This window comes from Cupressus sempervirens, chromosome 9 (genome assembly GCF_028749045.1).
Source record: "Cupressus sempervirens isolate cs-2001-9-10 chromosome 9, ASM2874904v1, whole genome shotgun sequence".
NCBI lineage: Eukaryota > Viridiplantae > Streptophyta > Pinopsida > Cupressales > Cupressaceae > Cupressus > Cupressus sempervirens.
This window is the reverse complement of record NC_143126.1, coordinates 262,111,602-262,139,492: the sequence shown is the minus strand read 5'-3', so window position 1 is coordinate 262,139,492 and position 27,891 is coordinate 262,111,602. Positions and strand designations below refer to the sequence as shown.

General features: G+C 36.9%; 1 protein-coding gene across 2 annotated transcripts in view; it reads left to right on the top strand.

The window, feature by feature from the left end:
* Positions 1 to 27,891, top strand: part of LOC149538453 (U3 small nucleolar RNA-associated-like protein) — a 61,955-nt gene that overhangs the window by 18,565 nt on the left and 15,499 nt on the right. For both annotated transcript variants that reach the window (XR_016356060.1, XM_089799779.1), the window contains exon 4: positions 23,997 to 24,169. Coding sequence is in view for 1 of the 2 variants with exons in the window: in XM_089799779.1 (XP_089655905.1) it covers positions 23,997 to 24,169 (173 nt within the window). In the remaining variant the exon portion in view is untranslated. The remainder of the gene's footprint in view (positions 1 to 23,996; positions 24,170 to 27,891) is intronic.

The window sequence follows — 27,891 nt, the reverse complement described above, 5'->3', positions numbered from 1 at the left end:
CAATATGGCTAGTCTCTTATTCTACATACCATGACATTGACCCTCATTGACATGTATGTCACCTTTACTTATGAAGTCCTTGCGTAGCCATTGGAGTTTGGACATTGTATTGCGAATTAATATAAGAGTGGGAATTATACATTGTGGGGGGAAATAATAATCAATGTTTCATTCCCACTTGAACCATCTTTAGAGTGGAGATGTTCCGTTGTCAAATAAACTAAGAAGGTAAGTATTCATTTGTTGCATATGGACCCTCACTGGAGCAACTTTTGTTAATGATGTTTGTGTGCAGACAAGTATTCATCCTTGAGTATTACATTTATAAATTCTTTGTAGACTCTTATTTGTACTTCTATACATACTATAAAGAGATTTGTTCTTTCATCTTTTCCTTTGTATTTAAAGATGATCTTGTTGGAAAAGAAGAATGGTACACTAGGCATATTGTGTAAAAATCAATCTTATGACAGTAGTTCCAAAGAAATTGTGATCTAAAATTCATTAGTCTTCTAATGATCAGGCTAGATAAAATGAGGTTCTTGAAGAAAACATCCTTGATGATTGAGATTATGAGTATCTCTCTACATTAAGAGGAAGGTTGACACTTCTTCTAAAGGCAACATTGGAGCTCTGAAGATAAATAAACTTAGAAGTTTAATAATTAGAGGGAGTCTAGAAATACATGTGGGTAACTACCTCATGGGCCTACCTCTTCGTACATCATGAGAAAATAATGACTTTCCACCAAGATGGAAGACTATCAAATTCAAAGAGAGTTTAACAAGCATCCTTGGGGGAAGAAATTTTTTGTGGAAGTAACTAGAGGACCTGAATTTTGAGATGCAATCCTTCTTGGATGATATCCTCTCTGAGAAGAAGTTCTAAGTGAAATTCTCTGTAATGCACTCTTGTTTATTGTTGCTTCAGTCTTGGGTCAGCTATGATATCTTGGTTTAGTAGAAAACAACCAGTTGTTGTTTTGAGTTCTGCTGAAGCTAAATATGTAGCTGTCTCCATGGGAGCACGTGAAGCATATCGAGACTCCTTATCACTATATAAGAGATATGGTTGACAGTGATGTTATCAAATTAAGTTATATTAGTACAAATGAGCAACATGATGATATTTTACCAAGCCTCTTGCGATGTTGAAAATTGTGTACTTCAGAGGTAAACTTGGTATGACATTTTTGTAAATGCATTTATTATCTAATATATTCATGAATATAAAATTGCTTGCAAGCTTGTGTTGTGAAAAGTGACGGCTTTTCTTGTGAAAGGTGACGAACTTTCTTGTGTTCTGATCCTATTTAAAGTGACGACTTTATTATAGTTGATTTGTCTTCGAACATAAATGTTTGAAGTTAAGGGTTATCCTTGTTCTTTGGGCCGAATTTTGCCGAACACATTGATGACCTTCATGGTTCTTCGGGCTAGATTTTGTTGGACACCATGAAAATAATTGTTATGGTTCTTCGGGCCAGATCTTGTTGGACACCATAACTTATTAGACCACATTTCAAGTGGTGTTTTATATCTACTTTAATTCCCCCTTTGCTAAAGAGGGAGTGTTGAGGATTCTAGCCTCATAGTGAATTGAAGTAAATTCTATATGTTAATTTACATGCGTGTTGATGAATTCATATTGATATGTCATTCTAGGGATATCATAGTGAGATGATATCTCCTTATGCTCAAGAACATAGTATGTTCTATATCAATCCTTCCTAACTAAGAGGGAGTGTTAAACTGTAGTTCAGTCAGATTGATATGATCATGAGATTCATTATAAATGGTAAATCATCATTAGATAAATATTCTTTATACATACATATTATTATATATATTGTACATATGGTTAATTATATTAAAATATACTAACCAATGATGATATAAAGACATGTCTCTTCATGAGACATGTCTGCTCCTCATGTTTATATGAGATGTAAATCTGCAATTGGAACACATCAATAACAATGGCAATGATAATTACATTTGCAGAATTTGATCCATGTTACTTAACATCGCGGGTTTCCTTGTTTTGGAATCATGGGGATTTTTGGTTGTTGTTGGTGGGGGGGACATGTCCCTATGGTTTACTGACTGATGCAAATGAAGGCATAAACTGTTTATCTAAATTTAATTAAACTTATTATCAGACTGAAATATGTATCATGCAAATTGCAGATATTAATTTACTAACCTCTTCTAAATGTTTGCAGCTTATGATCAGAGATTATTTCTTGAAGGAATAAGTGTTTGAATGGCAATGGAATAGAACTATAAGTCTGAGTACGTGATTATTCTTCAAATCTGTAAGTAGCCGAACACCAAATGAGAGAGCATTTATTAATTTTGATGCTTCTCTTGGTTGATCGAATGGGTATTAATATTGCCTTAGAAGACGTGTAACCAAAAGACATGTCATGAGAGGACATGTCTCATGTCTGCTCATGACATGGCTTTCTACATAAACAAATAGTTAATATTATCCTAATTGGATTTGTTAATACTTAGCCAAATATTACTTATGGCAAGTTGCCAATCTGCATGTGCTTTGATAGATCATTGCTCGATCCAAAGAATGACTCTACATTAATATATTCGATCATTACTTGCTCTGATCTATAAACTCATAAGATCATTTCTCAATCTATGCCAAGAGAAGGCAATTATAATCTAAGTTACCGATGCGTCTAGAAATAGGGCAAATGCTGGTGCGGATGTGTTCTGATGCACAAAGGCGTTAGGATGTGTCTTGGATGCTGCCAGGAATCTTGCCTCCTTCCTTCGGATGCGCGTGGGATGCTTGGGAGAGCATCCAGTGCATCCCGTGAGCATCCAACCATTTTGAACACCTAGTCACTTAAGTGACCTATTAGAACATGTGTGTAATAGGTTTTTTTAATTATATTTTTTCTCCTATTTGCCTCACAACCCTAAAATGTCCCTAAAATAGGCCATTCATTGCCCAATCTTCCCATTTTGTTTGCAGTTGGGCTCTCTTCTCACTTGGTCTCCATTGTGGCATTTTGAAAGCAAGGTCATTAGTTTTGAAGAGGATAATTCATAGGGTGTCTATTGAGCTTCCACAAAGGATGATTAAGCATTTGATCCATTTCATGAGTCTTTTTAGTGATTTTTTTTAGATGTTCATGAATTTTTCAAATTTAGGAAGATTTTTTGTCTATATTTTTTTTAAAGAAATGAAGGAACAAGTTTAGCCATTTTTTTTTAGTATTTCTGTATTGTATATTTGCACTTGTATGTTTCATGTTCATAGTTTTTTTAAACATTTCCAAGTTAATTTTTTCTATTTTCTTATTAGATTCATTGTTTGTATTGTGCAAGAATGGCTACTACTGGTAGCCAAAGTTCAGCAACAGGGCAAGTTGAACGAAGTGATAACTTCAAAATTGATGTGGCATCTCCATTATGGAGACACACCACAAGATTATCTCCATTCAGGAGGTGGGTCATACATTTGGAATTGCAATGTATGTCATAGTAAACCATTTTACAGCTCATATTCTTGGGTCAAAGCTCATTTTATGGGCCCTACTGGTAAAGGAATAGCATTGTGTTACGTAAGCAAAGATGGAAAAAGGTTGAGTGATGCATAGTTAGTTGGATTTATAAAAGAACAAGAGGTTGCTGATTGTTTAGTGAGCAAATTAGAAAGAAGTTTGCACTAACCTTCATATACAAAGAGCAAAGTGAATGCGACTACCGATCATGTTGCATCCTCCAAACATCCATTCTTGGAAATGGGAGAGGAAGATGAAGAAGTAGAAGTTATTACCTGCAAAAGAGGTCTATTAGATCAAGCATTCAAAATGGAGGCAAGAGAGATTGTTGATGAAGCAATTGCACGTTGCCTTTATGCCAATGGTCTTACTTTCAATTTGGTAAGATCACTATATTGGAAGGAAATGGTTGCAACCATCCTTAGAGCGCTAGCTGATTACATTAGCCTCGGGTTTGAAAAGGTATTCACTACTCTTTTCCAAAAAAGAAAAGATCTCTATAGACAAAGTTCTTCAACCAATTAGGACATCTTGGGAAACTCCTGGCATAACTATTGTGTCTAATGGATGGAAAGACACAAGAAACTGACCATTGATAAATGTGATTGCAATGTACCCCAAAGGGGCAATGTTTTTGAGGACTATTGATTGTGAAGGACAAGTTAAGGATTCATAATTCATTTCTAGAGTTCTCATTGAGGCAATAGAGATGGTGGGTAGTGAGAATGTGGTCCAGGTGGTCACAGATAATACCACGAATTGTAGGGGTGTAGGTGCTTTGGTTGAGTCTCGATATGAGCATATTTTTTTGACACCATGCACCGTACACTCTCTCAACTTGGTCATGCAACAAATTGGCACCCAAATAGATTGGGTGAAGAAAATATACCAAGAGGGAGAGGAGATACAAATGTTTGTGACAAACCACCACTTAGTTTCATTTATTTATTTATTTTGAATAAGTGTTATATTCATGTTCAATTATCAAATTATTTCTTGTTTATAACTTTGTTTAATATTTGATGTCATATTGTCAACTTGCTTAGGTTGTTGAGACTAGATTTGCATCTCATCCTTTTGTTCTGAAATGACGACTCAAGGTGTGAACAACATTGGGCAAAATGGTTATTTGTAACCAATGGGATGTATGAAAGGCTTCAAATTCAGAGAGAGCCTTGAAGGTTAGTGGTATGATCTTGGATGAGCATTGGTGGGCTTGTGTGCAATTTGTATTGGATTTCACCGAGCCTATCATGACTATGCTATGCTTTGCCGATACAGATACACCTTGTTTGGAGGATGTGTATGATGACATGGACAACATGGTAGAAAAGGTAAAGCTTTCCATACAAGCACATGAGACTAACCCCATAGAATGTGAAGCCTTGTGCAAAAAGGTGGAGGAAATCATTCATCATTGTCGGGAGAAGATGACTACCCTATTGCACCTCCTTGCATATGCCTTATCTCCAAGGTACTATAGCTAGGAAATACTTGCTATGCCGGATAGAATTGCACCATATGTGCATGAAGAAGTTGCTACTAGGTGCTACACTGCATTTGCAAGACTTTTTCCTAGATTCATTATCATATGGTTGCCATACTTAGCTCAAGGGTATATTGACAATACATCTATACAAGTCGACATCTCTTTAAAATTACTCATGCACTCGCAGAAAAACACTTCCTTATAACATAGATAAAAAAATAAAGGAAGATATTTGTAGGACTGTAACTCATGCCGATTCCTGGATTTAATAAGAATATTATTTCCTTCATTTGATTGACCAAAACTGATTAAACTATGCTCAATTTCAAAAAATGCATAAGAAGGCATATATAGACATGACTTGAAAAATAGTAAGGCTCGTCGAGTACAAATATGAAAACAACAAGGCTAGATATGATACCAGCAATCCCGAGCAACAAGGATAGCTCCATCTTGGTATTGGACGCTAGAAGTATGGCCATTAGATCACACTTAATTCAGCTGATGGGAGTGTTTAAGTTCCAACTTTGATTAAACAATAGCTCTACATTTAGAGTCTTTACGGCAAGAAGTGTTGAGGAACAACAAAAGGAAAAAGGGAGAAGTATGAATCCCATCTTGAGTGTAGAATAAAAGGCTCACCAAAACGTGCACAATTATGCAAGAAAATCTGAGGTGGCAAGGCATTTTAAAAGGTCATTGATTCAAATTAAAATAAAAGAATCATTCCCCACTCATAAGGCCGATAAAGAAAAGTAGTATGAAAGGTGGTCGCTTAAGGAAAAATAATTAGAGCTATCGCCAAGGTGCACAATAATAAAGATAGCAATAATAATGTTCATACTCATGCCTTAATATAATGATATCGCCCCTTATGCTTGTATGGGTAGCCATATATATATATGTTTTACTAGAGATTACACATACACTTATATGTGTATGTATGTATGTTTATATATGTACATATTTTAAACCCACACAAGTATGAGTATAGCCACAATATTATTATATTAAGACATGATAGAATTGCAAGATGCTCAAAGATCAATCACATTATGAAGGTAATCCTTTTCTTTATATCTTTTAGTGTTATAATTTCAATAGGTTAGCTCATGATAGTCTATTGTACATTCTCGATTGTCTAGCCGTTTCATCCTTGGTCAAGGTAGTTAGATTTTATACTTGATGGTTTGACAATGGATTTGGTATCCCACTCCTAATTCCCATTTTTGCAATACTCACCCACTTCTTCGTGCCCCTGCAAAGGAAAAGTTCCAGAGTACTGACATATTTCCATGATTTCCAAAATATCAAATAATTTTCAAAATATCATATAATCATTTTTCAATTTCCATAATATCCATTTTCAGTTTCAAGCACAACAATTAACTAACATGTCATATGAACATCAAGTATAACGATTATCTAACACGTCATATGAAATTCAAGTATAAGAATTAACTAACATGTCATATGAAATAATAACGAACAACCAAAATCCCATTTCACAAGATCAATATTTTAACAACTTTACTAAACAACTAACTTCACGTGAATTCTCAACTGTTATGAGATCATTTTAAATTAGGTGAAGAAATTTGGATGTAACAAGGAAACAAATCATTACATACTATCATATTTTCAACTTGGTTTCAAAGAACGCTTGCATAACTCTGCAGATGTGCAGGCACAAAAAAAACTACGGAAGGGACCCTTGTGTCACACAAGCTGGAAGAAAAACACAAATTTTCTGAAAAAATGCCATAAAAATAAATGCAGAAATCACCAAACTTGCAGCTTGCCCAAAATCGGCACTAAAAACCTCCTCACAAGTTAGATTGTGTCAAAAAAAAAAATAGCAGGTCTTTCTTCTGCGAAAGAACAACGCACGAGTTTTGGAGAAAGCACGATAAGTTTTATCACAAATTTTCATAGATCTCCAATGCTAGAAAACCCTTCAAAATTTTAAAGAGGAAATAGATTTCTTACAAAAATTCTGGAAATTATATTTAGGTGGAAGGGCACATTGAAAAACTTAGTGGCTCGTCCCATGCCTTGATATCCTATTCAAATATTTTGATATCATCTGATGTATTAGATAGAAGGCAAAGACCTTCGATAAAGACTACAAGACTAAATCGCTAAAAATAGCAACACTAAAATAGCATAACTTAAACTTAAGATGACGACTAATAAAACAACTAAGGAACTCTAACAATAGCTAAATTTAATAATATATTGAAATAATGTCATCAATTGTCTTAAACATAGGAGATCTCCTTAATTAGAAAAGTACAAGATGATCTTCTTAAACAAAACAATTGCTAACTAAATATGAAAACTCCCTAAAGATGACCATGAGAAACATTAAATTATTATTTTAATACCCTCCTTTAATGGTTATAGTACTAACTATGCTACAAAAGACAATCTGCAGGCCTTTTTATCACAAATGCGTAAAAGGCTGCCCCCTTCTCATATGAACACTTTGTGACACGAGCCTACCGCTGAGGTCCTTCGCGAATCTTCAAAACTTTTCGAGATGACCAAGATAAACACAATCCATCCAACTTGATGTTGGGAAACAAAGGTATCACTTTGTGTAGTGGAGCCACAATTTTGAAGGAAAAATGACAAACCCTTGTGCAAATTGTTTTCTTAGCAACTCTAGGTGCAATCTAGAACCATTGCAAGAAACCACAAATTTTGAGGGAAAAAATAACCAGAAACCCTCTAAAGATGTTTTTTCAGATGAAAAAAAAGCCAAGACTAACAACACCAACCATGATTACGAAAAATGAATTATGAGGATAAAATAAAAAACCTTCTTTTTTGAGGGAAAATGGTAAAAGTCTTTCACAAAAACAAATTTTGAGGCAAAAAATTTTACAAAACTTGGAATAAATTTTTATGGACTAAAATTATAAAACCCTCCCAAATTTTTTTAAGGAAAAAATAATGAAAACCCACAATATAATTTTCAAGAACAAATTTCTTAAAAATCTACCCACGAGTTTTACAAGGAGAAAAATTAGATAACTCATCACCACAATTTTTAGGAATAAATCATGCCAAACTTCACAGTGCAAAAAATAGGCCACAATTGCATCAAATAAAACAACCTATTATAGAAACCTTCACATGGCAAAAGACGAGTCTTCACATGGTAAAATTCCCCAGAAAATGGCTAAACTTTATCACACAGTAAAATTAGAAAGCACTTAGCATGGAAAACAACACATGCAATCAACATGCAACACAAAAAAAACACATTTAAGCAACATGCAAGAACATACAAGTACATACAATTCACATAACTCTAGGCCTCCTCTGAAGGAGTTAGACCTAGACCCGCTTCGAGACCATGTTATAAAACTTGATATTTTGTTATTAAAGAATGGAGGCAGGTCTCCTAATATAGAAAATTATAGGACGAAGTTTCTAAACAAAACAATTGTTAATTGAATATGAAAATAGAAATTAACTAATAATACTTAACTCTCTAAAGATGACCATTAGAAACATTACATATTATCTTTATAATTTTTAGTACTAGGATATACTTGCATGTACTTGACATTCCTGTGACAACCAAAAGGATCTTAAAAATAACCATGGATTTTCAAGGAAGAATAAGCCAACCCTAGCACTAGACAATGGAGAATGCACACAAAATGGAGTCAACCAATCCAAGCCATGAACATAGCATAATAGCTAGAAGAGAGCTGCAGTAGCATGTGTTGTCAATTGCGTTATCTTTGCCCCCTTAACTTCAAAACTTTCCTTCTTTCCTATCAATGTCGCCCAACCACCCCGTTTTGTAACCTGTGGTGTGGCCCGCTCAATACTTACGATAATCTACAAACTGTGACCTTGCTTTGAGTCTTCCACACGTGATCTGACGACTATGTAGTCCAATCATCCTCTCTCTTAAGTTGGTAACCTCCTATCCATGGTTCAAAACTTTGGCGAGTATTTGGCCAGTAAGCGCCTCTTATGGGCAAGCTTCTCGATGAAAGGACATTATGGCTTTGCTTTGCATTAAATGAGGTAATCTAGAGGCAATCTTTAAAATAAAGCATGTTTTCTGAAAATAGGAAAATCAAGTTTGTTCATGAGGTGGTGTAGTACAAAGAATTAACTTCCTGTGTAATCTGGAATAGTCTTCATCTTGTCACTATCAGATTAATTTAATTGATATTATATTGAAGTTTGAATGTGTTCTTTTCGACTAATTGTAATTATCATTTCAAACAAGCAAGATTGCCCTCATTTGAAATCTTGTTATAAATGTAATCTTTGACCACCCTGCTCTTAGATGATCATCTTGCAAACTTTATTAATTTAGAAGTCTCTCATACTAAGATGGGAATTCAACTGCCAGAGGACTATAATCATGATGACTTGTTGATGTGAGTTTTTGTACCACTACATAACATATTAGTAATTGAATATTTGATACGGAGTATCAAACACACAATTCCTCTCTTGAAAAGTTAATGCTCATGGGATATGAGAATAACTCCAATGTTCCTTACACTTGTGGATACTCGCTCAGTTTTATCGATGTGATTTGCTGGTAATCACGTATGTGGCCTTACGCTAATTGTTGAGGATGACTTGGACTTTGGTGGGATGATGGAGATGGTGGTTCGATGTGAATGCTAGATGATGTTGGTGGGAAAGTAATGGTGGTGGAGGGTGAATGATTCTTATGATTGGTATCTTTCTAGCTCTCTTCCTCTAAATTCTAAGTCCTAAACTTCTTGCTATCCTAATCCTACTCCTATGGATGGAAGATTAGCAAATGGATTGGGATCGAATCTAATGGAAGTTAACTAGCAACTCCACCTCCATAGATGCAATGATTCAAATGAAAAATAAACTAGTTTGCCACACAAGGCTTCCCAACAAGCCGCTAGGATGCTAGTGGTCTAGTATTGATCCCTATCAAACATCTACTAATGCTACCATGCAACTATCCATCTATTTTACTCCTACTTAGTAACTTGAAATGAAACCAACTTTAACAACTTGAAAATAAATTTTACTCTAACTATTTGGAAATAGAAACCATGCAATAATACCAATGGCTCTTAATCACCATGCAAGTCACAACAATGAGAAAGAAATAGTGAATTTTGGCATTATCTTTGCAACAATTTTCTCCGATCATTACAAATGAGAGCAAAAGGCCTTATATAGAGGCTAGAATATACAACCAACGGTAGAGATAAAGAGGCAAAATTGACGATCCAAATTGAATCTTAGAAACCCTAATCAGGGTTGCCACCCCATTGGCCAATCAGAAGATGCCACCTTGTCAATGGACCAATGAAAAAAGTGGAAAAGTGGCAACCAATGAGAAGGCACCAAAATGGTGGCCAATCAAAATTAGACACTTGTCCTATCCTAGAAGAAAGAGAAATTGCCACTTGGGCTTACATTAAATGATCTCTAATATAACTCTCCCTTTTCCTTTCATTCTTTTAGCTAAGGCAATGAACCTACCTAGCCTTTCGTTGACTTCTTCCATGGGAGGACAAGGTGTGTGCTTTATCTTGAGCTCCGCCAATTTCATCACGCTGTTTGTTGCTTGTAGTGTCTCCTCATGATCCTTCTCATACTCTTTTGCGAATCCAATAAAAGTATTTAAGGAGGAAAGGGTGTTCAGATGTTTCTTCTTGATAGCAACCTTTCCTAACTCATCCAATCTTGATCCAAGTCTTGTCTCATTGATATCCTCTTCTCTGATATCTTCAAAATCAAGCGCCATCCCAATGTCGCTCATCATGGTTGAAATGGAAGTGTTGACGCTTGGGTTGTGCTGTGCAACTGCATTCTGTATCTCCTCAAGTGTTCTTAATTTGGTAGTCAAGGCAACAAACCAAGGCTCAATCGAACCCAACCCTGTCTCATCAACCAACTTGGCCCTCTCCAAATATGCCTCTGGTAGCCTAATGAACGCCTATAGCCTGGGAATAGCTAAATCTTTGATGGGAAGGAAATCCTTCCACTCTTCTTCAAATAATCTGAACTTGTTTCTAATAGTCACTAAAGACCAGAATGTCGAGATGAAGGCAAGAAATTTCGTCCATCTTGGATTGTGTCATGGATCCAACCCTTGACTTCATTTAGCTGAGCTGATATCTCTTCTAGGTTGCTCCCGCTATCTTGAGGAAGGGCTGCCTGGTGCAACTGCTGGATAGGCTGGCAATCTCTCCAATATTTGTTCTTGGCCTCCAACTTTACGATCCTTTCATTTGCCTTTCTCAACCTTTCTCTGATTGAAGCTATACCCTCCTGGACCTCTTCACATTCCATATCATCTGTGTTCCTTCCCAAGTTGTGTTCCACTATCTCATATTCTTAGGCCACAATCTCATCTACTACCTTATTTATGGTTGGTATAGCAATCTGAACCTTTTAGTGACCATCATTGTCGCTCTTGATTACCTTTGCCACTGTCTTTGCCATTTGTTTCTAGTTCTCGCTATCACCCTTTTCTATTAGTCGTTGGATGTCTTCAACTGTTCAGGCAGTTACTGCCTCGCCTCTTGGCATGGGCATTTTCCTTAACCATAGTGGTGCGGTGCATCTCCCAAATTTGGATTTGGTTCGATTAACAAAGCATCACCAATGGTCTTGGGTGCTTGACCTATTGCCTCAATATCAATCGGCCCATCTGCTTCTTCACTAGTAACTGCCATATCATCTCCTTGTTGGTTTTTTGAGAGAGGAGAGTACTCGGTGCTCTCATTGTAACCACTTGATTCTGAATCAGAGCTCACTTCTAGCGCGGCCCCTTTATCACTTGAATTGACCTCTTGGCTTCTAGCCTCAATTATGCTCTCTCTTGATGGAACTGTATGCTGTCTCTTAGTTGGAGGTTTCGGATGTCCTTTGCTCTTCTCAACCTCCAAAGCCCTTTTCTTGCCTCTAACTGTTTCCTATTGCCGGCTACTTCCTTCACCCTTTTGTTGGACTGATTTTGTTGGACCTTCCTTTGGCTTCATCTTCTCATAAGTAAGGGAGACCCTTTCACTTTGTAGCTTCCTTAATCTTTCATTATACCATGACTCGGTATGCAAATCAACTGCCCTTGTGACTGCTTCCAAGGAAGGATCCTAATGGTCATCCCAATCTACTGGATTCAACTCTGTTCCTTCTACTGTATCTTAATCCCCTATCAACACATTACCATCATCTTCCAATTGATCGGGAATATCAAGGCCTCTCCATTTGATATCTCTCATCATGTTCACCGACAATCTTGAGAAAGCTAGCTTTCTCACATGAAAGTCATCCTTGGCATTGGCCGAAAAGTCTTCAATAGCGGGAACATGTTTAAATACATTTCCATGAGATACCTTGATAAGACCATTAGGATCGAATCCTTGCCTTGCTCTGTACCACCCTAAATGATACCACTCCAATTCCTTCTCCACAGATGCAAAGGCGGCCTGGTTGGGGCAACTATCATTGCCAATTCCGATTGAGAAGGTAATCCCTCTCTTACCTTCATTTCTCATTATTCTATCATAGTGCTCAAGTTGCCTAGCCAATTCCATCAAAACTACCTTGTCGGGTGGGTATCTTGGAAGCCTCTTGGGACAAACTATGCTCCCTACTACTCTAATGTAAGTGAATTGCGGAAATTGGATGAACCAACTCCAAAACTTCTTTATCTTTGCTTCTGCTTTCAATGAGAGTCTCTTAGTAGGTGTCCCTTGTAATACCCTTATTGTCTTCATGGCAAAGGCGTTGCAAAACATTTTGTAATCCTTGTTGTTGTGCAAATGAAGTTGTGGATAGCATTCATGCACCAAATATTGCCCCGGCCCATTGCCAACTTCTCCTAAGGCCTTAAGTTCCAGACTCTTATACAATCTAGTAATTAGGTAAAACAGATAGGATCCCATATAGAATTGCTTTTGGTTTTGTGCGGTTCTAAGTTGCAACTTTAGGTTCTCGCTTATGATCCTAGCCCAATCAAATCTTCTTTTTCCTTTTTTAATTTCATCAATGAAGAAGTACATCCAGTTTTCAAATTGCGTAGCTTGAGCTAGGTCCATGATCCGGCTGAGAAGCACAATGAGATCTCCGTATTCTGATTTTAAGTCCGCCACTATAAGCTTTGATGACTTAGTTATGCCCTTCTTTCCTTCGTGTAGCCAATCCTGCTTTAGATGTGTGAAATAGGCTTCTTGGTTATCCTGAAATGATTTGGCTGCCTGATCCATCATCACTACTGTCATGCTCTTAGATTGGGGAATGTTAAATGTTTCTTCAGTCACTTGTCTGCCAATATTGGCTAGCACCCTCTTCCCGTCGTCAAAGATGATGAATTTATTGATCAGATCAAACTTGGATGCGCATTCCATAACCAATTCCGGACAGGGCAATGTAGGAGGAAAAGCTGCTGCGTGTACAATTCCGCTTCTGTATATCTTCTTTGCCAAGGGGGATTGTCCTTCCTTTAGTCTGTCCTTTACTTGTAGCATGTTTATTGTACTGACATTGGTATCGGTTATTTGCCTCATTTTCAAGAAGAAAGTTGTTTTGGGCATCATATCCTCTTTGTCTCTTTTAGTGTTTGTTCCCTTAGGATTCTTGCTTGCACTAACATATACCATCTCGTCAACTTATGATAGGATGGTTCAGTGGTGGATAATGAATGCAAGAAGAACCAAGGGAGACAATATTTAGACAAGAACGAAAGAAGGAAATCAGCTTGAGGACCCCTTTCAACTTTAAATGATTTAAAGTTATCTTTACCAATAACCGGATCTCCTTTTTGGAATTTAGGATCAGACTTGAGAATTTCAAATCCCTTGCAAATCCTGAGGCTCTAGCGGGAAAAAATCAGAATTTAGTGCTCTCGGAATTGTCCACCATTTGCCTCAAAAAATCAGACCTTTGATCATAGTCATCTCCTCCAAATAAAATCGCCCAAATTAGGGCAGAAATCGCAGCTCCTTGCAAAAAAAATCAGACCTTGCAAAATTGCCTAGCAATGGAAAGTTTCAAATCTGCCCTAGAGAAGATGCCATGCACGAGAATTTCGCCCTAATAAAATCGCCAAAATGAAGGGTGCCTAAGTATGATGGATCTTGCTGCCTTTGGATACTGGAAATTGCCAAGGAAAAGTGCAGATCTGCCCTCTAAAAAATCGCCAAACATAGGGGAGCAACTCCAAATTATCTTTAAAAACTTGCCAACATAATGCCCATCTGTTGTAGCTGAAAGAAAAATCACCCAAAGGATGCCAATCTGCCTTAGGAAAAATGCCAAAGAAGAGAAAACAATCTGCTCTTAGCCAAATCGCCTAAGCACCAAAGAGGAGTGAGGAATGAGGAAATGAGAGGAAAGAGTTTCCTCTTATACCCAACTTGCTCACCCTCCTTAGCTGGCCGATTGGGACCTTGGGAGCAAAAATAAATAAATTAGAGCACAAGACATGGCCCCCAATTAAATGCTAAGCTAAAATTTAACTTTGCTAAGAGGAAATTTACTTTTAAAAATTGCTAATTAGACCAAAATTGTAAAAAAAAAGTAAATAATGCCTTGGGGATGCTAAATGTTTCCATTTAATGAAAATTTAGCAATTAATATGTCGTTAAAATCGGATTTTGGCTAGCCAAAAGCCATTTTTCAATATTAAATTACCAATTTCATTAAAGGCTTAAGAATTTTCAAGGCAATTTTAATCCATTAAAGCCAATTTTTTGCAATTCAATTCAAATCGATTTTGCTAAGCAATTTAGTTTTTGACAAAAAATAAAATCATTTCTAGAGTCTAAAATTGATTTTGCAATTTGATTTCATCTTCACAAAAGAAAAATTTTTCACCAAAGAAATTTAAGATTTTTCAAAAAAAATTCAAATCTAACAAAATTTCACTTTTTGAAAATTATCCAAATATACACAGTTATATCAAAATTTTCAAAAGAAATCGTCTAAGTACAAAATTTACAATTTTATCTTGCCAAGTGTTGTTGCTCTTTGAAAATTTTGTGCGGCCTAAGGATAAAAATTGGTTGTTCTAGAAAATCAAGTTGAAAGTGGGTGAAAATAAACCTAGCCCTCTCCCCTCTGGCCCTGAAGGTGTCCAAGAGTTAAATTTTTTTCAAAAAATAAAATAAATTTTTTTTTTTGGACAACTCAAAAATTTGCCAAGGCGACTAAAAAAAAGGGGGGTCCCCAATGTTTTGGGGCGATGGTGTGAGAACCTCACAACATCTGGCGACTCCATAGGTGAAATGTTCTTGAACGTTTCAAGAATAAAATAACTTAGAACAAAAATCTCAAGATGGCTCACTCGAAAACCTACTTAAGGACGAGCACTCAACAAGGGAAAGAACTCTCAAGTTGAACTTAAGCATCCTGACTATAAGTTACTCATGTGTTTGCAAATGATTTATTCCCCGCTCGACAAGAACTTGATACTCTCTCAGATCCATCCTGGATAGAGCCCTGCTGCCAGTCAAGCGTCTATAGCCCCAACGGAGTTATCACTGTGGCACCACAATCGTGGTTCTACCTTTAGTGATTATTTTTATAGCAACGGTAGAGATGATTGCACACCCTTGAACCAAATTTCATCTTTATTTTCACTTTGATACTGCTTTTTCTCTTTTCTCATGATATTTTTCTCCTTTTCTTTCCTTTTCAATCTTTTGTTTGGTTTGCAGGCAATGAAGCTTGCGGAGGGTTTGGAAGACCACAGTGGCGCTGAAGCAGGTGTATGATTTTTACTAAGTCCAATTTCACTTCAAGACATCAAGAACTCAGAGCAATTAAGTGTGAGTGGAATGTTGTAACCATGTCAATGATAACTCAAGAACCTCTATTGAGTTTAACCCAAATTTAGTACAAGTCCTACCATAGACCGACAACTAAACACATCCTTTAATCCCTAAACCTTGTTAAATATACTCAAGAAATGAACAAGACGGACTCCTTTTTGTCAGCAAAAATGTAAAATCTACACACCTCGCCCACGAGTGATAACATGGACCCCCCTTTGCACTTGCAAAGGCCCAAAAACCAAAACTGCTCTTCAATGGAGGGAAGCTAAAAGATCCCAAGTCAAAAGACTTGATGCAAATTAAGCTCAAGATCCCTCACAACAATAACACATAACAACATTAGATATCAATGATTAAAAACGTCCCTGGCTCTGGCGATTCTGTAATATAAAGCCACTCATTTCTCCATCATCGTGGATGAGAGACAACCCAGAAATGCTTGGAACACCAAACTCTTTGGCAAAAACATTTTAAGTATATGCAAGAGGCTCATGCTGTGTACAGTCCATTACTCAGGCATATATAACACCTTTGGCAATGTCTCTCTTCCTACATGCCTCTTTTCTTGCCATGGAGTAGCCAGAAGGTGAGTTCGAAAGTCTGATGTCTCACTATTTCCTGCCATAGATGAGGACTCTTCTCTTGATGCAAAACGTCTTCGATTAAACATCTCTCACCATTGAAATTTTAAACTCATACATATGTCTATCGTAACTCTTGAGACACCTAGCACTCATTGCTGACTGGACAGGCTTTTCTGACAGCATGTTTATTTTGAGAGACCCCACTGTGCCATATTTGACTGCAATGCATAAAATTAATCTTCTAACTTTGTCATCGTATTTTAAAATCTCTCAAACCTCAATAGGACGAGAACTCTCATCAGCATCTGTGTTTTATTTGTTGTCATTGTCTCTAGATTAGTTGAGAATTTGATGGGCTTACTAGAAGTAGACATATTGCTTGTTTGAGATGCACCTAGAGACGGTGTTGGTATGGTTGTATAAGCTGGTCCTTTCCTTGCAGCATGACACATTTCAATACGGCCCAAATGATAAGGCACATAACGATACTGTGGAAAAGAGACTAAGATAAAGTTTTGGAAATTCTCAAAAGTCCTTTCCTCGCTTAGCTTGTATAGAAAGGAGTTCTGAAGCTCCGCTTCATCTGTGAATGTTAGCTGATGCATACAAGGAGATCCTTTAAGCTTCTTGAAAAGCCATAAGCCAGAATTGTAACAGAGCATTTGTACTGTATAAATATCCCAAATGAGGTCCAGAAATGGACAAGAAGGTGTACAGATTATTCAGGTATGGTTTCATTGTAGCATCTGTTAAAGCAGATCTTACAATGATATTCCCAATTGAATGTCCAACAAAACTAAGTCTGAAATATTCATAAGTTGCACTTCTTGAACCTGAGATAAATTTGCTTTTCAAGGAGGTAGGAACTCCTTCTGCTAGTCTTTGACCCATCTCTCTGAAATCATGAGTGGTTCTATCTCCATTAGCCTCTAACATAAGACACTGTGCCCCTGGATCAATCAAAAGCTACTGATTCCTCACAAGCTGCAATTTCAGGTGATGACCCTGAAAACCATGTACAAACATCACCACTTTCAATACACGTCAACTTCTCCCTGCTTCCTGATCAGCTGACTTTTGCGGCAATTTATCTTTTGATTTCGTTGGTGTTACAGAATCTCCTTGCTCAAGAGAACCAGTAAAGCCAAAAGTAGTGCCCTCTTTAGCCTTACTCAATTTCTGGCATTGGACTGTATGTTGCTCAACATAGATAATTGGAACAAGAGCTATCTTACCAAATATCTGCAGATCCTGAAGGTAGTTACTGTGATCTTCATTTGTTCAATACCCTTTCGATGCAGATCAGCACAAGAAGCTGCAGCTACTGCAGGATCTTCATAGGATTTCCTCGTAATATTTTTTCTTGCAGGTTGTATAGCCCAACCATTCACCTCAACAACTTCATTATTCATTATTATCATGATACAATATTTTCTGCCCATATTAAGAGGATACTAAAATTGTTTTTCAAGTATGCTTTCAGACTTGTGGTTCTTTATAGAGAACCACTGGCGGATCAGAGAACAGGTATAAAATACTTTGCAGAGTATATTTTGAAGTTCTTGTCTTTGAAGTCTTCACCAATCAAGCATAATCTGCATGCTGAGCACTTGTGTTTTTGAATCTTGAGAACTATATACAACTGGCAGTGTTCTTGTCCAGACAATATCCCAGATAATTTTCCAAGAAAGGGGAGCTCATGCCCACTTCATATCAGATTCAACTTAAAATATTTCTCATGTTGAAAAACATTATTCATGTGCTGGAGAGTACTGTAGCACTTCTTGCTGTTTGGTAGTCTGTTTGTCTATCTGGTTATTCTCATTCAGAAGTATTGTGACTACATGTACCTTTTATCTCACATTTTTTCATTTTCACTTAATGACAAACCACTATTTACATCTTCAGCTTACATCAAACCTTTCAACCCTGTAAATGGCACTCTGTGTGTTACCTGATTCCAAAAATCTGTTGTGAATATGCACCTATAATAATAATAATGGAATAGGGAAAGAAATGAGAATTGGCTATAATATCAAGATAGTCGATCAATTTGCCAGTCATGCAAAATTTTATATGCAAAATAAAACAACCATGTTAATCATAGATTGAAAAAGATTAAGGATAGTGCATGAAATGGAGCCCCTAAAAATAGGGGTCCATCAATGTCATCCGGATTATTTGTGGAGCTACTGAGCTCATGTGCAAATAAAAAGACCATTCCTCACTCATTACCCCGGCGAATCCTGTTGGTACCTGCTTTGTTAGGACTTCCAACAAATTTACCATCATTGCGGAGTTCAGAGAAACTCACAGGAGGATTCATAGGCCTTTATCCAAATATTTATGATCCCTGTCGTTGTTGCATTGTCAAATGGATCTCAATGGCATTATGTTTTACAAATAAATAGTCATAAATATATTTTATATTATTTCTCTTGACCATTGTGCATCATTAGGGCTTCCTTTCAGTTTAACTTTAGAGGTTTTCTACTACCATGTGCAATTTGAAAATAATGTGATAATCCTTAGTTTATTTTTTCCTTCTGGTTGAGGAGCGATTCTTTTTGACATTTTTGACTCTGCATTGCAACTATGCCCGGATTTCCTTGATGATAAATTAGAATGCATCAACTTTCAAGCTTCTTGTTGTTTACTTTAAGTTGACGAGGCTCCAGTTTCAAGATAATGTCCTAGCCTTCTTCACTAGTCCATATCATAATGCATGTCTGCGGATACACTTTGGCCACTCTTGACTAAAAATCAATGAAATTAGGTCTTCAAATCATATGGGCAGGAGTGCCAGCATTAAAATTATTTATAACCAGTATAGATCTTGTATTTTCACTTTTGTTGTTTTTAGGAGGGGATTGATTGTGCTCATATCAGAATTTCTCGATATTTTTCTGAGCTCTTTTATTAAAACTTCTTAACTTTTTATGAATGTGCATGTGCCTTTGTTGTCATTTCCTGTGCTTTTTAATGAGAGCTTATCAAGCTTTAATAAACGTGGTTGTTCATTTGTACTTTCAAATGCATTCTCTTGTGCTCTTCATGGAGTTTTAAAGAATTTGTATGGTGTAAATGCAAAGCATACCTGAAAAGGAACCCTGTTAATAGAACTGATTTAAATACTATCATTCATGGCTGCAACATTGTGTTCCTAATAAATTTGAACAAGGGCTTAGATGAGCATTCTCCAAACCACAGTTCAAAATATTGTTATCAGCAACTTATCACCAAGGGCAAAAAAATAAGGATATTGGGAAATATTGGAAATGAGTCAGAAACTTCTTGGGAAAATATCGAGAACTTAAAAAATGTCTTAAATTTAATTAGAAATGCATATTTTTTTTGCAAAATCCAATAAGGAAATGCATATAATGAGTCAATAAATGAGTAAACAAACCAAGCAAGTTGATCCAGATATATAAATGCAAATAGGGTACGAAATTGTATCCTCATGTAGAATGCTGGTGGCTGACAGCCACAATTTGATAGTTTGAACTCTGAAGCAAACTAAAAATAGCAAATTGTCTTTGTCAAACTATAAGCAAATAAAGTACAATATTTAAATTATCTACATCTTCCTCTTCCCCTTTCCAACTGCTTAGTAAAAACTACGAGAGTGGGAGGGGGTCTTGGCCGAGAAGTCCATTGTGGCTGTGGTTGTGCCTCCTCGCTCTGCATAACTGGCTACGACTCAACCTTTATCATGGATCTAGATGGTGTTGACACTGGCAGTGGCTCCTTATCATCCGTATCTTCCTCACTCTTTGTGCTCTCATCCTCTTGAATTTCATCCAATCCCTTTGCAAATCCACCCTCCAGAACCCACCTCTCCAAAATCGTAGATGTCCTTCTTTGGCAACAATGGAGACTGCTCCTGTAATGTCCAATCACAATGAGGATCTATGTCATTTAAATTAAGTGGATCAACTGGTGCTAGCTCTACCTTTCATATGCATAACTTAAGGTTATATTGCACAAAGACAAGGGCATTGAGGTGTTCCTGTGCAAACTTGTTTCTCTTCTTCATGTGAATGGCCTTGAATAAGCTCTAATTACATAACTAGATGATCTACATGACTGAGACAAGACACAAAGGGCATGTTTTTGCAGATTTGGGACATTTCCTTTCCAATTTCACCACCAACATCTGCATGATAAATATAAAAGAGTTAGAATGCAAGTTGAAAACTTATTTTAGTTAACTTATTTTTTATCTACCTATCACACGTTAAAGACTCCAAAATCCCAAATATTGCACCTGGAGTTTTAGTGTTTCGTCATCTCGTTGCCAAATCTAAGGAGAATAACTTGCTTGTTGCATTCTGGTATACTTCTATCTTGGCCACATTGAGGTCTCTCACCTCAACCTCAGTGCCATCCTTTGCATGTATTCAATGAGGCCCTCCACGGCCTCTCCGTTGGGATCCTTGTAGGATGGAAGGAAGCGGAAATGAGGGTTGAGGAAGTAACTCGTTGCATGAATGGGTTGGTGGAGTTGATTGTTCCACCTTCCATCAATAATATCCCATATGGGGTCAAATTGGAGGCTGTCCCCCTTATAGTAAGTTTTGATAGCCTCTTTGGCACTATCCATGGCCTCATAAAGGTATCCTACTGGGGTTTGATCACTGTCTACCAAGTGGGGAACTTTAATTTAAGTGCTATCGTTAATCATTAGAGTCTAGAGTTACAAAGTAATAATGAAAGACACAATTCTTGAATACAACAAAATTAAATATTCAACTTTTGAAATTTCCAAGTTACCTTCACATTTCTGTAGCAACTTTTATAAATTGGTTGTCAAAGATGATGTATGCTACACTCTCTATTAGGCTTCTTTCAATAATATGAGTCTAGCCATACTTGGCTCACTAACATTTGCTTCAAAGAGGTCAAAGTAGTGTTCTCTCATCAGGCGGAGAACCCAAAGATGATTGTAGATATATTTTATTATCTTTCTTGCATTGTCTACAACTGGTCTCACCCAATCCAATTTCCCATGTCCACCAAAATAAGTTCAAGGACATGTGTTGCACAAGGAGACCAAAAATGTGGTATAATTATCTTGGAGGATTCTACGTGCTGCCACATATACCACTGTATTGTTGGTTATGATTTGCACCACATTATTACATTATTAATTCCCACCTCCATGGCAACTTGCTCTAACATTAGGGCCAAAGTTTTAATTGTCTTTACCTTGTTGGAAGCATCCAAAGATTCATAAAGACCACTTGATCCTTGTAAGAAACCAAAAAATTGACAATGGAACAAATTCTTCCATCTATCCATCCATCTAGAATGGTGCAGCCAAATTCTTTCCATTGTAATTTTTGGTCCTCTACCACATCTCTGACTCTAGAAACATCATCTTTGAGGGACCGACAAGCACAGAGTAAAATTAACATTAAGTACAACATCCAACAAAAATAAGTAAATCGTAAAATTGTTAACATTTAAAAATTAAAACAAGTGAACTAACCTCCTACTCAAAACTGCAGGAGTAGGTGCCTTATAGCCCTTTCCTACCACAGTCATTTGCATCACAAAGTTCAGCCAATAGGGACTTTTTTGCAACATTGAAGGGGATGTTAAAATAGTAGAAATCGATAGATTGAATTTCAACTTGTCAATGCACATCGTTGTTCCACCTAGTAGCCTTTCGTAATGGTATGCTCCAGGTGTGTTTTTGTGCACAAAAAAACTATCTATAGAAGATGTGTTTGACATAGACGATGGTGGTCTACTAGAACCAGTGAGAGTGGTGGTTGAGGGGGTGGTAGACTTACGGATCTGTCGGCCATGAGAGAGCCCATTATGCCCCCAACTGCCTCTCCTTCTTCTTCAAGGCTGACTGGGATGCCTTGTCATAACCACATTATTTCGTTATGATCATTGTTTTAGCAAATTCCAAACTAATAATGGTGATTAGAAAATAATAAATTATTCTTGAAAAGGAGACAATGTGATATACTTGTGATTTAGAAATGGCTGCCCTCATGGCCAATTTTGCCCTTTCCCTTTGCAACTTTTTCTCTTCTTGGGTGGTAAGGCATTTATCTCTCTCTTTACTTCATCTGTGGTGAGCTGACAAACCCTTGTATCATTCTTTGTGATCCCTCCAAGATGGTATTTCAAACGAATTATGCCTCCACTAATTAGTTTTTCACATTTTATGCATATCAGAGTATTATATTTGGGTCTTTCAAAAGCATATTTACATGCCTTGACTTTAGGCCCTTTAGGGCACGTGCCTGCATATCCAGATGGACATGCATCTATTGGGTCACTGACAGACCCTGTAATTGACTCAGTTCTAGAGGAATCCCTATTTGCCATTTTAATGAAGAATCAACCTACACATATAAATTGGAGGCACAAATTTATAAATTTAATAAAGAAATTTAGAAGCAAACTAAATTAGTTTAAATCTTTAAGTAAGTTTAAAGAGAGCTGAAACTTGAAAGGGAAAAATGAAAAGTAAGTGTCAGGTTATAAATTTTTAAGAAAATATGAAATTCTTGAGAAATTATGCAAATTTTTGCAAAAATTGCTAAAAACTGATGTTAGATTTTGTTCATTATGCTCTAAAATGAGTAGAGTACATTGGAAATGGTATTATAGAGTTTGTATAAACATACATATACAACTGATATAGGACAAAATGATTACAAAAAATATAGAAAAAGAGATTTGAAAACTTATTTGTGAATCTGAATTCGCTTGAAAATCTCTTCGAATATGCTTCAAATCTACAAGAGATTGCTTGAGAACACTACAAATGACCAACTCTCTCCTAACCCTGTCTCTGCTTTCCACATCTGTTTTGGCAATCAAAAACTTTTATGTTTTGTGCTTTTCTAGGCTGTTGCTGTGTTAGCAGGCTGGGGTGATAAGTTTCAAACTTATTGTGATAAAACAGAGATTTATCACTGATAAGTTCCTAAAATATCTGTGATATTTTAAAAGTTTTTCTGATATGTTTTGGCGCAAAAACAATGTTACTTCTTTCCCAGCAAATTTTATTGCAATAAATTGACTTATTCCGTATATATCTTGTGATAATTTTATCTTTGCTTCAAACATTTAGCCCTGAAAACTTAATATTTGGCAGTTAACATGAATCGTGTTTAATTTGAATGGATATCAGTTGTATTGACTCTTGTTTTTGCAGCTAATGCTATCCATGCGGATCATTCTTTTTAAATTCCAAAACCTATTTCCATGTAAGAGCAAATGCTTTAAGGAACATCTATTTTTTATATTATTATATTGTATATGCTGTTATATATCTCTATGCATAAAGATACCTACTTAGAAAACTAAAATTGCATATTGATTTCTGTGAACAATTTTTTTATTTTCTTATTTTAATGTAGAGCTTCCTATGAATTCTGTACTTTGGGAATTTAAATGGCAAAAGGATAAGTGAAGCAAATGTTGCACTTAGTGTTCAAGCACATTTCTAGTTCTCTTCTCATCTAGTTCTAGTCCATCATGAAAATGTTGAGCACAATTTTTTTCACATGTCTTGGACATATTTATAACATTGTTAATTAATCCTGATGCAGGCAATGGAATTTTTTTCAAGTCGTAGTGATTATTTTGACCAGATTTTGAACATCCTTGCAAAGGTATTTTCTGGTAGTGGTGGGGGATATGCAGGAGCTTCCCTTGCATCCACTGCTTTGGATTGGGTTCTTCAAAATAAGGGGTTAAGTTGTGCTAGAGAAATGTACAAGAAGTAAGCATATATGTGCCATTCTTTTCATTTTGGAAATTTGACAAATGCGAGACACATTTCTGTCTGTTTGATTGGATTCCTTGAAGTAAGCATATATGTGCCATTCTTTTCATTTTGGAAATTTGACAAATGTGAGACAGATTTCTGTCTGTTTGATTGCATTCCTTTTTCTGTTTTCTTTTGCTTTGAAAACTCATACTCCAAGTTTATTCAAGGAGAAGGTATATAATCTATGGTTTATTCTTTAGAATGCCTGTAGTAAAAATAAAACCTAGTATATGCCTAATTTCTAGCTGGTAATATGAGAATTATATGTTAGAAAAATGCCTTTTTTTGAGGGGGAGAATGTCGGAATTGTTTTTGGCTCAGGACATAATAGGAAACATTTTAGTTAAATTGGTAAATTAATGTGAATTTTAGTGGCCTGTAGGCGAAAGTATAAAAATAATGTACTAGGGCTTATAGGGATGTGTTGTTGACTTTAGACCCTATATCTTGGACATCTTAGGGATCGTGAGATGAGTGAAATGTCTCCTTGCTGCCCAAATATATAGGGGTCAACAAACATTGCATCTCAAATATGTCAAGGACAGTGGGATCGGGACATCTTGTTGAGTAGAAAACTCAGTAGATGTGTCTGGGAACTATTCCCAATTTGGGGATGTTCAAGGGTGCCCAATTGTCACCGACATGACTTGGGACTTGAACAATCCATTGTTGTCTTGGGGTGTTAGGGCATATTTGTGGGTTATGAATAGAAGAAACAAAATTAAAAAATTAGGGGTGTTTCCATGGTTTGGCACATGCGCTTAATTGTCCTTGAGATGGCTTATTGCATGCCTGGGCATCCTTGGTTGTGTGAGGGACATTAGAACATCCCTATGGACTGTGAATACAAAAAAATGAAAAATGAAAAAGCATACTAGAATGTTTTAAACTCTAAAGTTTTATTATGAAACTTTAATCTGAAGTGTAAACAATATAAAAAGACTGTAGAATGATCTTTTTAATATAGGGGATTAATTAAAACTTAATTAAATTGAATAATGTAATGTAAAGTTGTTAGAAAAGAGTGCATGGGTTGGTCTCAACCACTTTGGGAAAAGAATACATGACATTCTATTCAGAAATATTGACATAGGTATCTCTTGGGTGATAGAACAAGTTGTGGGCATTGGAGAAAGGGCATAGTTCTCTTTTCCATGGTTAGGAACCATTAAACATATACATTGTATACTTGGTTAGATACAATTCTCTTTTCTCCTAGTTCTCTACTAGGGTGACCGACAAGGAGGGCTTTTAGGTCGAGTTCTTTAAACAGTACCTCATAGTTTTAGGGTCTTATTTGATTGATCTTTTCAACCATGTTTCCATGGGTTTCCCACCTTCTTGGTCACACTACATCATCCATCCAATTTACAAGACGATCCTTGCATCAGACTCCAATAATTATAGGACCATTATGGTTGGGCACACCTCCAATTTGTATGCAATGACTCTTCATATTCTTCTGTTGAGAGAGTTGGATCATCGTCACATCGTGGCCAAGGGGTAAGCTAGTTTCAAACGGGATAATTAGACTATGGATTGCATCTTGACTCTTCAGGGCATTATTGAGGAGGTGTCATTGCCCTTGAAGGTGTAGTGTTGCTTTGTGGATTTTTGTAAGGCCTTTGATTTTGCTTGGGACAACCCTTTTTCAGTGGCTTTGGGATATCGGTATTTGAGATACTCTTTTGGCGGCTATCATGAGACACTACGAGATGGCTTTGGGACTTCTCAAGACCCCTTTTGGGTTTTCAGATGTCATTAGGAGTATAGTTGGGGCATTAAGCAGGAGTGCCCCTTGAAACCTACCCTTTTTGGTATGTACATTGACAAGTTGGAGCAACATTTTCAGGACCATACTCTTCTAGGCGATAGTTGCCTTCTTCACCAGGTTCCAATCTCTATTATTCTTTTTGCAGATGATATCATTCTTCAATCCTTCTCTTTGAAGGGGTTGCAAAGACAGCTAGACAATCTTGCATCTTTTTGCAAGCTGCAACAACTAACAGTTAATTTGGGGAAGATCGGGGTGATGGTCTTCATTGTTCTCAATACCTCTCACCTCCATTTCTTCTTTGGGGGTTTGGAGGTGGAGATCTCCTCATCCACACATCTGGGGGTCAAGTTCATTGGGTCCTGTTTTACCATGAGACCAACCCTTCTGTTGCAAATTAATAAGGGACTTAGTTTGTTGGCCCTTCTAGAGAGACAATGCTTCTAGCGCCATTTTCTAGACACTTTGTCTAAGATGACACATATGGATACACTTATCAAGCTTACTGTTTTGTATGGATCAGTGGTTCGGGACCCCTCTTTGTTGGATTTTGATTGGTCTCTGTTGAGTGGGTTCAGATTCTCCTCCTCCAGTGCATTATTTGATGGAAGCAATCCATCCCACAAAATATTATTCTCTCAGAGTTTTGAGTGCACCCCTTTACACTTGAGGCCATCTTTGATCTAGTTAGGTACCTTCACCGCTTTTGAGGCTTTGCTAATTTGGGTGAGAGGCTCCACAAATACCCTTACCTTTATTATTGTTCTTCAGAGTCTTATTGCTTCAGTTGTTTCGTCTGGTTGACCTCACAGTTGGTTTGTTAAGAATATGACCCTTCTTGGGTCTATTGGGATTGAGATGGACTGCCTACGTCCCTTTTAATACTCTCTTGATGCAACCTCCATCTTCTTCCTCCTTGCTAGGAGCTGAATAGATGCATTAGAGATGACATTTATAGGCAATTCTTTCACACTCTTTTTGGTAAACCCCTATAGAGGCCTTCACCCAAGATGGCCTTTTACACAAAACTTTTTGGAGTTGAAGGACATACCCATTGTCTGCCTTTTGTACTTATCCCACCACTGGTCTCATTTCCTTCGGATTCCCCCTTGGCTCCTTCAGAGCAGGTTGGCATTGGCTCTGTCATGAGACCGAACATCTTATTGATAGAGTGCAAAGATTTGTTCTCTTTGCAGTATTAGTGAGGTTGAGTTTGAGGAGCACTTCTTTTTCATTGTCCTTTATACCACGAGATCAAAGGGAGGTATTACTGCCTCGTTAGGGAGGCATAGTCACTCTCCACCTTTTTTAGATATATAGACTAGAGGTTCCACACTATACTTTTAGGAAGCCCTTAGGCTTCGAGATTACGCACTCTAGTACCAACAGTCCACGATGCCTCCACCCTGCCAACTTATTACTTCCTTCTTCACAAGTCTTACAAAGCGCTAGCTTGGTCTTGCCCCTTATTCTAGATCTATGAGGCCTAGGATGATCTCCTCTTTACAACAATACTTCTTCTAGGATCACTTGAGGCGACCCAAGGCTCCTAGTGGTCCTATTTCCTATCCTTCGGTTGGAATTTCTTCATAGTTGTCTAGAACCCTTAATTTGGTTTGGGTGGGTTTCTTTTCCTTTGGATCCCTCTGTTGTTTTTGCTTTTATTTCTTCCGTTGCTTTTTTTTTAGGGCACTATTTGGTGTCTGCTATAGACATGCCTCCTCTTTGTTGTACTTTGTAGTCCCTTTGACCCTTTGTGGTTTTTTGTTGGACATTAATAAATATATGTTATCTAGTTGCTGTCACAAGGGATAACCTGAAATCTCTTGAAGTTCAAATGAAACAATTGGCACCCTTTATTTTCCCTTTTTAAGGGCTGATGGATCATTTCTCCACTTCT